The sequence below is a fragment of the Papilio polytes genome, unplaced genomic scaffold, assembly GCF_000836215.1.
Source record: "Papilio polytes unplaced genomic scaffold, Ppol_1.0 DF824303.1, whole genome shotgun sequence".
Lineage (NCBI taxonomy): Eukaryota > Metazoa > Arthropoda > Insecta > Lepidoptera > Papilionidae > Papilio > Papilio polytes.
Genome location: NW_013524901.1, coordinates 2,753,779 through 2,771,198, shown reverse-complemented (window position 1 = coordinate 2,771,198; position 17,420 = coordinate 2,753,779). Strand labels below are relative to the sequence as shown.

The window sequence follows — 17,420 nt, the reverse complement described above, 5'->3', positions numbered from 1 at the left end:
ATGAGCATGAAATAATACGTATTTCTTTCTCCAAATATAAGAGAATTTATGAAAATTATTCCAGATTTGTTTCAAATAAATTATCTCTTTGTCCTTTTTTATTTCAATTAAATACATGTATACATTTCGTTTATCTGAACATAAAATTAAAATATAACGTTATTATTAAACTTCTCATAGTAATATTTAATGTGAAACTAATTTGATACACGAAAGTGAATTATTACTCGCCTTAGGCACATAAGATAATGAAACTAACCAATCAGCTAATGATACAAATAGAGTGTTGGACTATTTGCATATTCTCATCGACAAATTAAAATAATTGATAACTTCAACTCTTATAATGCCAATTAAATGGTAAAACGTATTTTAGACAACCCTAAAGTGAAACATGGTTTTATAATTGACTGAAGATTTTTTATTGTAATTTAGCTTTTGTTTGTAATAGTAAAGAAACAAACAAATATAGCCGATAATGAGAATAATAGTGATAGGGATAGATGTTTGTTAGAGTGTAGCCTAAACTGCTGAACGAACCTCGATGAAATTAGGCATAGATGTAGTCTGAAAGAACGCATATGCTACTCAATTTTTTTTTAATTCCACTCGGGCGGAGTCATGGGCGAAAGCTAGTTAGTCTCACAATACGATTAGTGCAGTACCACACAGCGTGTGTCTTTTATCAGTACCGTGACCCACGCTCTGACATGAACTAATGTCTCTGATAATTTTATTCCATTGAAGTGATTACAAATTGTGATTATTTCCAAAGAATTTTATTAAAACAAACTTGTAATTAAGTTAATAGGTCGTCCGTTCCGAAAGATAATATGCAATAGGATTGTATTTATTTCAAACAAATGGTACAAACGTTTTATACTATTGTCCTGTATATAAAATTTATTTTATTAATGCGTGTTAATTTAACGTGCGTTGTAATAACGCGCATTAAAGAGCGTTATAAAACAAATGCATAACTATGTCTTTCCAAATCCAGATGCTTCTTATCGTGCACTGTTGCATTTTGAGCGCTAAGCAATGTAAACAAAGATGGTTTTAAAGCGTTCAATATTAGAGACCCGAACACCGAGGTTAGCGCACCGTTTTAAAAGCGCTCGTGCGAATGCGCCCTTGATTAGATTTTACCCTTCGACTGCAACATTATTCGTCTTTGTCATCACCAAGTTGCCGTTGTCCCTACGGAGGGTCGGCGCAGTATGTGCTGCTCTTCCATACATCTCTATCAGGCGTTATATCTGAATTGCCCTTCCTAAGCCATTTTAACAAACTACCAATACTTTCTTCAGTCTTCCTCTACCTTTGTATCCACATTCTTAATATTTTTTTTGTTTATCTGTCATCTCGCATATTATGTATATGTACCAGTAATATTGTACAGATTGCGCCGTGGCTTCCGTCACCGCGGTGTGATGGTGTTGCCGCGTCAGACGTGCGGTTTGTTCACACACACGCTGCTACTGGAGCGATATCCCGGCGGCCGGCAGCGACTCGACCGCTCCATACAGGGCGGGGAACTCTTCCAGACTGTCATCAACAACCCTGTAAGTCATACCTTAGTAAGCTAGGGTTTTCACTGCCTCATTCCTAAACAAATATATTCTCAGTCCATTACACAGTTCTTTTTCACATTGAAAACATTGTGGTGTTTAATAGTAGAAACTTATCTTTAGAATATTTAATACAATAAACCATATGTTACCAAAATAATATAAAAATAATTGACTTGTTGGTTGCCAAAACTACATTTGATCGTAGAAATAAAATGCCTTAAACCCGAATTATTTCTACTAAACATTATGAAAAGTTGTGTTATCAGAGATAAATATTTCCTAGTTAGATCATATGCATTAGTGAAAAACTGCTTTCATCATTTTCCGTCGAAAAAACGTTGTAATAACAACACTTTACGAGCGAATCCGTCCCGGTATTTGCTAATGGATGGCGTACGAACTGCGCGTATTTTTGACATTTTTGTAGAGAAGGGACACCATTCGTCGCGCACAAAAACGGATTAATGTTGCTACAGGACAACATTAGTTTGATTTGGGTTCGTCCAAAATCAATATATCATGTTGACACGGATATGGCTGGACTAATGTATCACAGCTATCGTCAAAAAAAGATTTCAGAAGCAAGCTTGTATTGTAAAGTAACGTAACATCTAAAATTCTCATAACAGTGAAATTCTACCTTTATCTACGTTCAAGAATATAAATTTATAGTTCGCTTCAATTTTAATTAAACCACCATTAATCCGAGTGACCGAAATTTAATTAAAGTCATAGAAGTGCTTGTCATCGGGTCGAATATCGGAATTACGAACTAGCCTAGATTTTCTAAAGTTAGTTGCATATTACTTTCGTCGACATTATTAATTTGATATTAAAACAAAATTATATCTTACTAGCTTTCGCCCGCGACCCCGCCCGCGAGCCTGCCCGCGTGGAATAAAAAAAACCAAAGCAAGTAGCCTATGTGTTATTCCAAACTATCCTCTACATCTATGCCAAATTTCATCGAGATCCCTTCAGCCGTTTAGGCCACAAACTCTATCAAACATCCATCCATCTAAACTTTCACATTTATAATATTAGTAAGAAATAAGATTAATTTTTAGTCAGTTTCTTATAACAAAACTAGACACGTAGTTAAAATTATCAGATTTGTTAATATGTTTACGGTCATAGCATAATCATTTTATTGACTTTTACATCGATATTACTTGTCTTTTGCTCATAATCGATGACCTAATATTTATCGAACCAATTCAACGTTAAACCGTAAACCTGTTGCATGAGGAAAACCTATAAAAGAATTGCGCGTCGAGCCAAATCGGTCCGTTTAGAAAAACACCGCGGCACAATCTCCAATACCCTTTGACCGGGCTTTACAATTTTCCCTATTGCTTTCATAACAAAATTTGTATATTTTTATGTATACTGGATTATATGTATGTAAATTTCATTGTTCACTTCCCTTAGTGTTATGTAGTTATTTGGTTTTTAATTAAGTCTTGTTTAATTTAAGTTAAAGCTTTGTTTCAATAAGTATTCATAGTGCTAAGTGACTTCTCATTTTCATTTATTCACAATATTATGAGTCGTCTAGAAAGACTTTCCAAGAAACAGTATCGTAGTAATTTTTTACGGCGACATTCCGTGGAGTTTAGCTCCTTTACAATTCGAGACGTCTTTGCTTTGACCATTTCTTAATTACTTCTTGCTTTTAAAATATTTTACTGGCTTCCGAGAAATACATTTTAGATATAATATTGTGTGATACTGTCACATTGAGTCGGTAATTTAAACTAAGGGTGTCCCTCAGTATAACTCTACTATCTTTAATCTACACTAAGGGAAGCATGGCTAGTGCGCCTGTTAGATTTCAACCATTAGGACCATTGTACACTTTGTTTATTTCATTAAAATCTATTATAAAACACTTGCATCCGAACACTGTAACAGAAAATCTAACGTAAAACATTTTTTTCCCTTAATGTATGTTCAATTTATTACCTGTTTCAATTTATGGTATTTAAAAAGAAAAAATCGTGCATTTAAAGGTTAAAAGTAGTTTTCTGTCATGTTTTGTCGTAGATCAACATCTTCATGACGCACATGTCGAACTACGGCAATGATCGACTGGCGCTGTACACGTTCGAGTCGGTGGTGAAGTTTCTCCGCTGTTGGACCAATGTGCGGCTCGCCTCCGCGCCGCCGCTTGCACTCGCGCACAAGTACTTCCAGCTGCGACCCGATGAACTCAACCCGCTGTGGGGGGTGAGTACATTTTCAACTACTTCTCACCATTAACACAATAGCTAACCATTTATGTTACAATTTTGTGTATTTCTTTTATCTATCAACTGTTACTTTATCTCTCAATTGTATTTTGATATCTCAAAAGCTTGTGTATTCTTTATCTCTCAACTTTATCTATCTTTGTCTCTCAAAAACTTGTATAATCTATATCTCTCAACTTCTTAATTCTCCGTCACCATGTTTGTATCACAAGAGAAGATAATAAAAATCTCATTCTTCAATCTCAAACAATTATCTCTCACCGTGTTTCTCACATTTTGTGGTGAATGGTTTTTTTATAGTATATGATATCAATATAAAAATGTTTGTAGTATGTTCACTACGTTTATCATTAGAATAATTTTATATAGAAATAAACATGCCGATGCTCTGCATATTTACCAAGAATTTAATTATAATTTCATTTCTGTCATGACAATATAGAATGTTATTACAAAAACATATTGTAATTAAATGTAAGAGTCTTTATAAAAAACATAATATTTACTCGAATGAACCGACACGACGACCGCCCTTGATTCAATTTGCGGATGGATTCGCAGAACGAGATACGCCAATATGTATCTGCTAAATGACGTGGTGACATTGTCACGCCCTTATATACTAACGGCCGATAACTGAAACGACATTTACGTAACAGCGTTTTAAATAAAGCCACGCATAAACTCAAAAGTCTTTTTAAATATCGATGTTTGTCAGTTAAGGGCATTTACGAAGCGTAGTGTTTAAGTGTTGGTTTCAGAAGACGGTTACTTTTAATAAAGCACTGGAATATTTTTATCGCTGTTAAATTTCTTTTAAGTTTGTTGATGCAGAAGTAAAATAAACCAAATACTATCTTATACATAGGATATATGTAAAAGACTCCATTATTTACTTTTTAACTAAAAAAAATAATTTCACTAACTGCGATAAGAATAAAAAGTACGTATCCACTGTAATTCGTGATTGGAAAATGTCTAACAAAGTTCATTGAAATTAATTTCCATTAACTATTTCCAACTAAGCACAAAAGTTGGGAGATGCCAATGAACGAATGGCGAATTCGCACAACGCTTTGTGAGACTTAACTTTACCAACAGTTGAAGAGCTTTGACAGTAAAACGATTCGACATTACTAATAACTTTTTAAATCTCCAAATTATACTAGATGCTGCTCGCGTCTTTGCCCGAGTAAAATTAAAAATATACCCTATGTTACTCACTGATAACGTAGCTTATTATGGTGAAAGAAGTTTTGAAATCGGCTCAGTACTTTTTGTGTTATTTCAATACATACAAAAATACAAATCTTTCTTCTTTATACTATTAGTATAGATGAATTCTATTGTTATCGACCTAAAATAAAAAACGCAAGTTAAACAAAAGTTGTCGAAAATACTGTTTTCTTCAAGAATCCTTACTAAAAACAATACTATTTTTAATTAACTAATCGAGTTTACTATTTAAGTACATTTTTAAATAATTGCCTATCTTCGATAAATGACTTAGGATTCATTGCTTTACATTTATACAAAATAGGAATATAAAAGCTGAGAGTGAAAAGCGTAAAATGCCGAAATTTGCGCTATAAAAATGCTCCGTAACGCTTTTGAATGAGCCTCTCTGTAACAAAATACACAAAGTCAAAACAAACCAAAACTTTGGTCGCCACAATGACGCTGAAATATTTAACTTTCTAAATAAAAAATGTAATGTTTATTTTACTTTGGTTATCAAAACTAAGAACTAACAGAAATCATTATTTCTTCAAAGTTATTTTGGACCTAATTTCCTCGAACATGTTGAAAATGTGATTTCTCAAATATCTGCTAGAAAGGTGTTGTATTCATTTTTAATATCTATATCTTACATACATATAATTAAATTGGAGTGTCTGTTTGTAATGCAATAAAAAATTGTCTGTCTATCCGCAAGCCGCGTTTGTTCCGGATAACCTCCGAAACGGCTGGGCCGATTTCGACCGGACATTCACTGAAGGGTAGCTTACATAGACGGGCATATTATAGGTTTTTTTTATCTTCTGCGCAAACGAAGTTGCGAGCAACAGCTAGTTTACAATAAAGCGCAGTATATATAAAAATATTTAAAACATTTGTTTTAATAGTATTGTAGTTGTAACACAAACTATAAAGACTGTAGTTTGTGTTAACCACATTCGGAACACGTGTGACAAACAATTGTTGTGCAAGTCCCGCCTAACGTTTGATCGATTAACTGTTGAGGGCGCGTGCATTTGAACCTTCCACTATTGTATCGATTAACTGTTTCCATTGACACACTAGAATATTAATATTTATGTCTGAATTATACCTCTTACTTCCACTCTTAAAGTAATGGTTAGTAAAGTCCCTTAATGTGAGCTCGTACGACTAGACTCCCTAGATCTTGAGGGTTTTCATGTATTTTTAAGTTTTTTATTTACTTCAATCCTTTGTCTAAGTTGCTGTGTTTGATTATGGAATCATAACATAGTTGTGAATTTCGTAACATATCTTTGAGTACCATCTTGTCCATACCCTCCCTCTACTTTATAATTATAATTATCGTAAATGTTATTGATTCTAAATGTTCCAAATGTTATTGACACTAACGAACAATTCTTTGGTATCCAGAATCCGTGTGACGACATCCGTCACCGTCGCATCTGGTCGAAGAGCAAGTGGTGTGGTAGTTTACCGCGTGTGCTGGTGATCGGGCCGCAGAAGACCGGCAGCACAGCGCTGTACAGCTTCCTCGCCATGCACCCCGCGCTCGTACCCAACCTGCCCAGCACCACCACGTACGAGGAACTGCAGTTCTTCAACAATAATAATTATCTTAAAGGTTTGGATTGGTGAGTAAAACGCAATTAAAGTTAATAATACCAGTATAGAAGTAAGATTTTGAATGTTTGCGGAAGGGCTGAAAGACTTCTTTTATTATTTTGCTTTAGTCTGTGACTCTCGTGGAATTAAAAAAAAATCAAAAGCTTATGTGTTCTTCCAAACTATGCTCTACATGTCAAATTTCAATGAGATCTGTACCGCAATTTAGCCTACAAACTAATAAACTTCCATCCATCCATCTATATGTGAGATTAGTAAAAATAATTTTTTATACTAATATTATAAAGAGGAAAGCTTTGTATTTTTGTATGTGTTGTAATCACTCATAAATTACTAGGGCGATTTTAAAACTTCTTTCATCATTAAAAAGCTAAGTTATGAGTGATTAGGCTGTTTCATTATTTTTTTAATTTCACGCGGGCGAAATCGCGAACAATAACTAGTTTACTGTAAATTGGAAAACTACAGCAGTAGCACATGTGGCCAGAATTATGTTTTTAATATTTCAATATTTTGTGTAGGTATTTGAACTTCTTCCCGGCGAACCTAACCAACTCTAGCCAGATGGCGTTCGAGAAGTCGGCGACGTACTTCGACGCGGAAGTGGCGCCGCGGCGCGCGCACGCGCTGCTGCCCACGGCCAAGATTATTGCTATACTTATATCTCCTTCTAAAAGGTATTTTTATTGTACTGCAATTCAAATAATACATATGTTTTTACTATGCCTTTTTAGATATGTTGTAAATGTCAAAATACAAATGACAACGAAGTCTTTTGCTATTTGAACACAGTTACCCTTACTAAAGCAATTTTGCGTATTTACTGCTATGGACTTGAAGTTTACCCCCTAAATTAAATACCGTGAAAATAGATAGCATAGAGACTCGTAAGTAGAGCTTTTTATTAAAAAAATATACTCTGATTTGTGGCATCTGATATAACAAAGTGTTTGTTTATTAATATTAGTATAGGTTGTTATGAAATTACTATTTTAATTATTTGTAACATGTAGGGCGTATTCATGGTACCAGCATATACGTTCTCACGGTGACCCTGTGGCGAGGAACTACTCCTTCCACACCGTCATCACAGCCAACGACTCCGCGCCCAAGCCGCTTAAGGACTTACGGTGAGTGACAGAGATATAAATTGTATAGAGTAGGCATACTTCACACTTGAGAAATTTTCCTCATGAGCCTCACTAACGCTGTCTTTTAATAAATCTTCAAAACTTCAATATATATTTGTGCTTAGATGAATTTGCAATAGGTGTAACTAAATCATATTTAAATGTATATTTTGGGACATTATCTAGTTTGTATCATAACAAACTAGCTGTTAATCACGACTTCGCTTACATGAAATTTAAAAAACCTATGTTACTTAGCGATAACGTAGCTTTCTAATGGTGAATTTTTTTTTGAATTCTGTCCGTTAGTTTTTGAGTTAATTAAATACATACATAACTACAAATATTTCCTCTTTATAATATTAGTATAAAAGATGGTGCTTATTATAATTTTGTAGAATTGTTTTACAATTCAATACAAGGACATAAAATGGCAATAAACATGACAACTAACATAGTACCTTTACAAAGTTACCGGTAAAAAAATGTTCCCGTCTAATCTATATATTTCTTAATGTCTATGGTAACAATATATGAATATAGTACGCGAATGTTGCTCAGAACTTCCCATTGAATTCGGTGAATTGAAGCTGTATTCATATGCGGGGATTTTGTGCAACGACTTTCTCTTCAGATACTCGGAAGGCGCAGATTGCGCTCGATTCCTGCGCTTTTGTCTCGATATACGTTTCTTATATCTTTACATTTCAGGTCTATTGTTCTTGTATACTGTATACTCTACAAAATGAATGTAATGAATGAAGAAGTTTCCTCGACATACGATAGAACAATGAAAATATAGGTAGCATAGGAATAGCTTATGTCTAACTTTTAAAACCAAAATTTAAATTAAAAAAATTTTAAATGGATATACTTAGCATTCCTATACTAATGTTATAAAGAGGAAAACTTTGTTTGTATTGAATAGGCTCAAAAACTACTGGGCCGTTTTTCAAAATTCTTTCACCGGTAGAAAGGTAATTTATCTGTGAGTGACATAGGCTATAATTTTTTAATTATTTTTAATTTCACGCGGACGGAGTCGTGGGTAAAAGCTAGTTTTTAATAAAATGGAGCAAACATACGGCAGAGTAACCAACGCTATTAAACAAATCTCTTGCAATCATTTAAGACACCGTTTCATTTATGTTAACTAATAATTTTATTTTCATCGCTTTTGTTTCATGCATCGATCGTGAAATTCAATAAATAGAACAATAGGACATGAAACAAACATTCTTTCATACGGCATTATCTGCACAATACGACTCGGTTATTTTGTTACAATAGCTTTAATCACCTTTTATATAACTAAATTACGTACCTAAAAGTAAATAATATTTTTATTATTTATTTCATCTAAACTAATATTATAAAGAGGAAAGATTTTCGTTTGTATGTATTCGATCCACGTAAAAACTACTGGGCCGATTTCAAAAATTCTTTCACCTTTAGAAAGGTAATTTATCTACGTGTAACATTGGCTATATCTTTTATAATTACTTAATTTTATTTTTATTTAAACGCGGAATAAGTCGCAAGCAACAGCTAGTATTAAATATTATTAGATCAATAGGATCTATGAAAATTATAGCTAAGAAAATTATATTTCTTATCCATCGTATTGTCTCAATTCATTTTTAGTAACATAATAAACTGTACTTAACTAATAAACTTTCGAAACAATGATAAAAGTTAAATGCCGTAATAACTGTGCTGTTCCAATCAGCTTAACTTAAGCGCTTAAAGCTTTGCCTCAAGAACGCTATCCCACGACATCAAAGTTAGCGCATACCGCACCGACTAAATATGCAACGTATAAATTATTCGGTTACAGTACCTAAGTATGCGCAACATTCTACTTAGACGTAACTTAACTCTTATAATTTTTGTATGTTTACTTTAGGGTTCTACTATTTTAACAATAAAACTGCAATAATGTTATTCTCTTTCAAAGTGTTAATTTAAATATGTGACTTCTTCATATTACACAATTCAAACTTTACGGCGCCTTTTGAATTTTTGTGCCCATTTTTGCTGAGGTAACATCTTTCATGTAGCCTAATTTCTACAAAATTACCAGTGAATAAAGTTTGGATTGTATTATATGTATGACCTTGGTTAAAGTTGTAGATCACATTTATTGGGGTTTATTTATTTTATTTGTTCCGTCGTTTTTTTATTTACATATGCACGCCACCACCAAGATTGTCTATCAGTTTTCTCGTTACATTTCAACTCTCTTAGCGCACATTACATTGCAACTATCATTTATTGTCATTCCAGTCATATCTTTCATTTTTATTATATTACACATTAATGCCTTACAAAACTCTTGCATACTCATGCTTCTCTGGCATACTTCATTAATTTATATTATTCCCAACCGTCACCCCGCTCTGTCGCCACGTGGCAACAGATAAAAATAAAAAGTTTCATCCGTCTGACCTTTTGCGATGAGAGGACGGTTGGAACTTATTTTACTTCATAACGGTTCCATCTGTCACCTTATTGGTGATAATGGGACAAAAAAGAGGGAAGAATAAAATTTCTTTTCGCGTGGGGACAGAGCGGAGTGGCGGTTGGGAATAATCCTTTAATTTATAATACTACATATGATAAACTATGTTAAAACTGTTTTAAATGGTTGTATGTAGCAACCGTTGCCTGAACCCGGGCAAGTACAGCCACCACTTGGAGCGGTGGGTGGCGGAGTTCGGCGCGCACCAGCTGCACGTGGTGGACGGCGCGGCGCTGCGCGCGCAGCCCGCCGCCGCGCTGCACGCGCTGCAGAAGTTCCTCAAGATCACCCCGCACATCGATTATAACAACCTGCTCAAGTTAGTTATAACTTTACTATTCACAGAGCGTCGGTGGCTCAGTGGTTTGAACATTTGACTTGAAATCCCCAGGTCTTGGGTTCAAATCCCGCCATGTACCAATGTGATTTTCGATTTTTAGAATTTTCATATGTACATTATTTACCCGACGTTCTTACGGTGAAGGAATACATCGTGATGCAATCTGCACATATCGGCGAAGAAATTCAAAGATATGTGAAGTCAACCAACCCGCACTGGGCCAGCGTGGTTGACTATGGCCTAGTCACCCCTTATTAGGGTAGGCTCCGAGCTCCTCGGTGGGGACGTATAGTGAGCTGGTGATGATGATGGATTCACTAGCTGTGACTTCGTCCGAGAGCAAGTTAAAAATCTTTATTTTATTGTTTACCAGCTTTCGCTCGCGACTCCGTCCGGGTGGCAATACAAAAACAAAACTGAGTAGCCTATGTGTTCTTCCAGACTATCTTTTACGTCTATGCCAAATATCATTGGGATCCGTTAAATGGTTTAGACTACAAACTCTAACGAATATACATCCATCTAAACTTTCGCATTTATAATATTTGTATGAGAACTGTTCTTTTTTATTTTAGCATGTTAAATACAGTATCATCTTTTACTTCAGGTTTTTAAAGTTTTTTCGTTACTCAATGTAAAATACTAATTCTTGATTAATATAGATAAAAGTTGGTACATTTTGATTTACAAGTTTGATATCGTATGTATAGCTAAACTGATTTCAATTTGCAATAGTCGGGTACCGACTGCACAACAAACATGCCGGGGTTTGGGAAATAAAACAACTAAAAACGTTACATCGTGAATCGGGTAACGTTTGCTGTGCCGTTTGACAACTCACCCGTATTCCGCTCAAAAACATTTTGTTTGGCCGCTAATAGACATTCTTTTATCTTTTTTATCGGTTTTTCTTGTTATTTTCTATCTAAAAGCATGAATTATAGGAGAGTAAACGAAAACTTTCATAATGTAACATGCATTTTATTTGTTGAAGTAACTTTTACAATTTTTTCCTTTAAAGATTATAGTCGAGGACATTTCGTACCCTTTTTAGTAATATTTGACACTCTGTTATAAATGTAAAAGTTTGGATGGATGGATAGATGAATGTTACTACGTACATCTAAGTTTGACAGAGATGTTGAATATAATCTGGAAGAAAACATAGACTACTTACTAAGTTAATTACAGCGCGGATAAGTCACGGGCAAAACCTAACATAGAAAATTGTGTATAATGAAATCTTCTTGTTGTCTTGATAATGTTATATTCTTACAGTCAACAGCATAAGTGACAAATAACATTAATTCCAGATACGACGCGAAGAAAGGTTTCTTCTGTCAGGTGAGTGGCGAGAAGACGAAATGTCTCGGTAAATCTAAAGGTCGCGTGTACCCGCCTATGGAGGAGCGCTCGGCGAAGTTCCTCGCGCGCTACTACACGCCGCACAACGCCGCGCTCTCCAAGTTGCTGCTCCGCCTGGGCCGCGCCGCCCCGCCCTGGCTGCGCGACGAACTGTCTGGATAGCACGCGCTTGCAGACTGTGTGTCCGCAACTAGTGATGTGAACTAGGGAATGCTCCGCAGCAGTCTTTAGTAAACTTGCGATGAGCGGACTGAAATTATAGGTGATTGATTCATGCAATTTATAGCTTAAAAGTATTGATTTTTTAATGTCGAATCTGTATGTTAGTACTTAAGACAAATGTAACAAAAAATGTGAAAAACTTAAAGTTGGATTATTCCCAACTGTCACCCCGATCTGTGTCACCCCGCGTGGAGACAGATGAGAATAACAAGTTTCATCCGTTCCACCTTTTGCGATGACGGGACGGTTGGAACTTATTTTATTTTATAACGGTTCCATCTGTTGCCTTATTGGCGATGGTGGGATGAATGAAACTTTTTATTCTCACGTGGGGACAGAGCGGGGTGACGGTTGGGTATAATCCTTTTAAAGTTTCAAGTAAGAATGTGTCAATAACTAACTGTCAGATATTTCAGAAAAGTACAGATTAAAAATTATTTTTAAAACTTTTGTGTTATTGAGAATTCTTTTGGGTTTCAGTGCTGACACTTTTATCTGATCGTTGAAATGTCTTTGTTAATTGATTTTTAGCCCTCTGTGCCCGCTCCGCTTATCGTTCCGACCCGCTCATCGCAGGTTTAGTGACCGCAACCTTACTCTCCAACTGACATGTAACTACCTCATAAGAGGCCGCGAATCGACAACAAGTTGAGTGACATGTTTCTACGAGTGTTTTGATTGTCGTATATAATTGTGTTGTAAATGTTTTAAACTTAAAATGGACTTGAGAGTTAATATGGTTTAAAACCAACCCGGCAGTTGTCTATTACGTAATAGCATATTTGCGACTGGTCTTTATTGTATAGCTTTACTCGTTTTTTTTTAATAGTCAAATTTTATTTTGAAACTTATTAAGTAGGTTTAAGGTAACAGTTGTCCCATAAATATGTTTTAGTTTATATACCGTGAGACTGCTAACGTGGGATTTCAACGACGAAGGATTCATGCAAAATTATATTGCTTACTCGTTCTTTTTTCTATCAGAGTGAAAGAGATAACTATATGTTTTAGGCTTGCTATTTCGAAAATCTAGATGTTTTATTATATTCTTTATTGTGATGTGCGATGCATCGCCTTTTTTTAAATTTGGTTAAGTTATAATGTAAATTATTTACGGTAGCTTTTTTAACATTGAACTGGAATTGAACGATAATTCTTTACGAGTTATTCAACTTGCCCACATCCACTTAGCCATATGGGGTAGGCAGATAGGCACGAACAATGCTGCATGATTATAGTTTTATTTTAGTAAATTATTGTTATTTTTATAGTTTTCTTACGAGGCAAATTATCGAGCTTTGATTGTTCATATAGTCAATGTAAGATTTTAAATAGTGGAGTTTGTTTCTCATTCCATGCGACGGTTTGACGCCTTTTATTGATAAATTTAAATTTAATATTCAAATACTTTTAACGACAATATTAGTAGAAAAAACTAAATTCGTTTTGATACACTTGTTTCCAACAATATATTTTCAAGTGGCGTGTAGCGATTCTATAAAATTTGTTTTTATAAAAAAATATTAAAAAAAGGATTCAAAACTAACAAAAATGTTCAGGTATATCTGAATATAATGGGGTTAATATAAAATTAATTGATTTCCCAAATAAAAGAAGATTCTAAAGATATTTTGTTGTAACGCATCTTGTTTGTTGAAAGTAACCGTGGGTGTCTATTGCCAATCTCGTGCAAAAACATCTTATTGTATATATGTTTCGGCAATGGAAACTCATCAACAACATTCGTTACCTGGCACATTACATTTACTCCCGCGATATCTGTAATTAATTCTAACATTTGTACGTCTGGTGCCATATCAACTGTCTCTAACGGCACTAATGCAATTTCACACAAGGACAGAGCAGTCGACATTCCAGTACTGCTATTGTTTGAAAACGAGACAGAACTTTTACGATAGTAACATCCAATTGCAGTACTGCATAGTTAAGTGTGCTATGTTCTGTCTTCGTGTGAAATTAACACTAAAACATTGTCTTTTGTGTACAACACGCTAGTCCTTATTGTAAGCTATATGTGTAACTCCGAAATCGTGAAGTACAGAATGTCAGGATTTGTGTTTTTTTATTAGCAAATTTATTGCTCTAGAATTAAGGTCTCAAATTGCGCAGCTATAACAATCAATTCAGTTTATGCAAAGTATCGTGCAATCAAACAATTTTACTTATTCATTTTATTGTTATCTTTTAATGCATTTTTTTTAAGATTATTTTAAATCTTACTATGAAAAACATTTTTTAAGACTAAATAATGCAATGAAGTACGCTAAAGTCTTAATAAAAATTAGTTGAAAAAACGCATTAAGTCAGCAAAATGGCGAAATGAAAAGGTTAGAAAATATATCTCTAATGCAATCAATGTGCCCATTTGTAAACCAGCTTTTTATAGTTTTAATGTATTGATTTTTTCACAATCTGTCAAAGAAGCTGTATGTGTTAGTACTTAAAAGATAATTGTAACAAAACATATGAAAAACATATATCTATTTAATGTTGTATAGTACGTTTCAAATAAGAATGTGCGAATGAGTCGATCTGTCACATTTGTTAAAAGTACAGATTAAAAATTATTTTATAATCTGTGTTAATAAATTTCTTTTTATATTTTAGGGCTATGACGTCATCAGATACGGATTCAGGCACATTTTTATTTAAAACGAATTCATATTTTTTTTTTGTAAAAATGTTGTATTTAATTTTTAAGACTTATTAGATATTATCGTAAAAGAACAAAATGTGAATATATAGTAAATATATGAATATATGTATGGCCTTATGTTACAGTGTTGCAATGATTTGAATATATTGCCATCTTATATTGTAAAATAAATATGTATAGTGTTTTATTTAATAACAAACATCACAGAAAATGAAATATTTTATATCTCAAAAGATATACGTCCGATTTGAATAATAAGTATAACAAAATATACTAATAAAATATATACTTAACATAAAGTAAAAATAAATTTTGGGATTTTTAGTGAATGTTTATGGCAACATTTTTGTGAAATTCTACTTAGGAATTTTGTATTAAAACATTCTTTCATATCTTCTATACATGAGAGGATGTTTTATACAAGTTTTTGTACAGTGGAAATTCTACTGTAGCACAACTTGTTTAATTTGGCGAATAACTTTTATTTGAAACAAAAAAATTTTTTTTTCATTTTTACATTGTTGATTTATTAAATTTGCAGCTTTAATGTTGAATGTGACGGGTTTTTAACATTAAATTGTTAATACAATTTCATTACTTTACAATGAAAAAGTATTTTGATATATTTCAAAATTACATTTACATAATGAAACGCAAGTTTTTGTAAAATATGTTTCAATTTTAAATTCATAACGATTTCTACTGCAAATAGTAAATCTATAAACTTTTGAGCCAAATATTTTCATAGGACGTTCAATATTTTTTGCAAAACATAGTTATATCGAAAAAAAATAAAGTAGTTTTTCAGTAGAATAAATCGGTTATGTTATTTAGAAAATGTCTCGGAATTATTTGGCTCGTAAACATTGTTTATGTATTAATTAAATATTGTTTATATGTTAAATGGAATATTAATAAAAAAATGCTCTTAAAATGTGTCCTTCAAACTAATACATCACTTTATTTTATTAAAATGATTTAAAACTCATGTGACTCTTATTACAATTTAAAAAACCTACCTTATTGTTATAAATTCGGAATGTCCTGATCACTAGATGGCGCTTTACGTTTAAAAAAGAGAAGGAAGAATTAGTCTGAGGTATATTATTTTTACTAATTTATTTGATACCAGAAACTTATAAAAGCAAAGCTATTGCTCTCTTTTCTTTGCACCACCTGCAAGTGGCAACTAGTTCCTAGCCGTTTATTCATTAATTCACTGAATACTTTAAGCTGAATAGTTTTGAATTCGTAAAATTTTGCACTCGACAAGGAGTGGATACGAAGTTTGAAATTCATCCGCCGCGTCACTATCAACACGAAATAAATCGACTGAAATTGAATTTTCATGAATTTGAATTTTAACAGCCAATCTACCATTCGGATATGATTTCGAGTGATATTTATTAAAAAACCATCAACTCGATCTCTGATATCTCGAATAAAATTATTCGAATACCTACGTTCCCAAATTAAATAAATAACTTAGGTAAATTACTTCTACTCTCAAATAATACATGAATTGTTTACACATTTTAAAATCTAAGGGCCTGTCCCAGCATTGGCTGATAGACGCTCAGATAGTGTACTAAAATCCGATACTTCCATCACATATTATTTTATGTTGGATAGTTATCTGACAATAAGAATTTTGGGACAGGCCCTTAGTAATACATAAAATTAACAACGTACATAGAGGTCTTATATATCTATTTACGATTTAAATATCGCACGTAGCGTTTAATAAGCGATCACGGAGGCTTTATCTTTGAATTATCAACGTTGATAGATGGCGGCGTCTGACGCGCGGTAATTCAGTTATCGACGGCAAAGCCTCCACACCATAACCTAATATCTCTTATGTATCTTACATTCAGTTTCGATCTTAAGTAAATAATATTTAACACTGCTTTGCTTACGTAGAAAGATCAAAGTTAATATACCGAGAAACATGTTTTGTTTTATATAATACTAGCTGTTGCTTGACTTCCTCCGTGTGAAATTATTAAATGTAGCCATCGCTACTCGCTGACAACGTAGCTTTTTATTGATGTAAGAATTGTATAAATCGGCCCAGTAGTTTTTGAGGTATTCCAATACATACAAAAAAACAAATCATTCTTCTTTATAATAGTAGCATAGATTATAGATAATGTTTTAGGGACTCTAGTAACCTAGCGATATAAAATAATTATTATAGCAACTAATATTATAAATGCAAAAGTTCAGATGAATGGATGGATGTAAGACTTTGTCGTCTAAACGGCTGAACGGATCTCAATTAACTTTGGCATAGATCTAAGTCTGGAAGCACAGTCTGGAAGAACACATAGGCTACTTACTTCTGTTTATTCTAGTTCCACGCGGAGGGAGTCGCGGACGAAAACTGATTTTACATAAAAACTAATAAACAAACGTTTTAAGTCCTATTTCTAGATTTAAGTAATAAAAGAACACTAATTTTTATTGAACTCAGGTTTTGGAGTCATATA

The 17,420-nt window shown here is 33.5% G+C and overlaps 1 protein-coding gene across 3 annotated transcripts in view; it reads left to right on the top strand.

Annotated features, from left to right (window-relative positions):
* LOC106101281 (bifunctional heparan sulfate N-deacetylase/N-sulfotransferase) overlaps positions 1-15,916 on the top strand; it is a 105,210-nt gene extending 89,294 nt beyond the window's left edge. For all 3 annotated transcript variants that reach the window (XM_013280467.1, XM_013280450.1, XM_013280458.1), the window contains 7 exons: positions 1,403-1,565; positions 3,621-3,803; positions 6,461-6,681; positions 7,195-7,350; positions 7,687-7,803; positions 10,461-10,643; positions 11,978-15,916. In XM_013280467.1, the coding sequence (XP_013135921.1) occupies positions 1,403-1,565; positions 3,621-3,803; positions 6,461-6,681; positions 7,195-7,350; positions 7,687-7,803; positions 10,461-10,643; positions 11,978-12,191 (1,237 nt within the window). In that variant the 3' untranslated portion in view covers positions 12,192-15,916. The remainder of the gene's footprint in view (positions 1-1,402; positions 1,566-3,620; positions 3,804-6,460; positions 6,682-7,194; positions 7,351-7,686; positions 7,804-10,460; positions 10,644-11,977) is intronic.
* Positions 15,917-17,420: the final 1,504 nt, after the last annotated feature.